Source organism: Microtus ochrogaster, chromosome 6, assembly GCF_000317375.1.
Source record: "Microtus ochrogaster isolate Prairie Vole_2 chromosome 6, MicOch1.0, whole genome shotgun sequence".
Taxonomy (NCBI): domain Eukaryota; kingdom Metazoa; phylum Chordata; class Mammalia; order Rodentia; family Cricetidae; genus Microtus; species Microtus ochrogaster.
Window position 1 is genome coordinate 62,253,936 of NC_022013.1, and position 516 is coordinate 62,254,451.

The 516-nt window shown below is 32.4% G+C and overlaps 1 protein-coding gene across 1 annotated transcript in view; it reads right to left on the reverse strand.

Annotated features, from left to right (window-relative positions):
• Fam208a (family with sequence similarity 208 member A) overlaps positions 1-516 on the reverse strand; it is a 55,865-nt gene that overhangs the window by 42,736 nt on the left and 12,613 nt on the right. The window contains exon 2 of the mRNA XM_013346883.2: positions 355-500. Within this exon, the coding sequence (XP_013202337.1) occupies positions 355-500 (146 nt within the window). The remainder of the gene's footprint in view (positions 1-354; positions 501-516) is intronic.

The window sequence follows — 516 nt, forward strand, 5'->3', positions numbered from 1 at the left end:
CCGGCAAAAAGGATTATTTAACACATTAAATCTTATTATCTTTCAATGTTGACATTTAATTAACACATATAAAAGAGGAAAAAACTTGTCGATCTACAAGTAAGTACTCTTATAGTAAGCTATCCCTATATGGATGACTAAACTTCAGAATTATGCATAACTACACACTAGTAACAATTTAACACAGCAGATAAACACAGTACAGCAATAAAAGAGATACAATTTAGGAGGGGATATATCTCGGGATAGAACATTTACTTAGCATGACTTCAACCCAGGGGTTTAATTCCTAGCACTACAAAGAAATCATTTCAAAAACTTAAAAAGGATTTCTTCCACAGGCTAAATACATACCTCTTTTTCCAAAAGTTCATTATGTATCAAGCAAGCTCTTCTATAGTTAAAATGTGTTACTGAGGATTGCTCAAGGTAAGATGAATGGAGAATATTTAAAACATCTTCAAATTCTCTAGAGCCTGGCACTCTCGGAAAAAAGTTACCTCATGCTTATCAAAA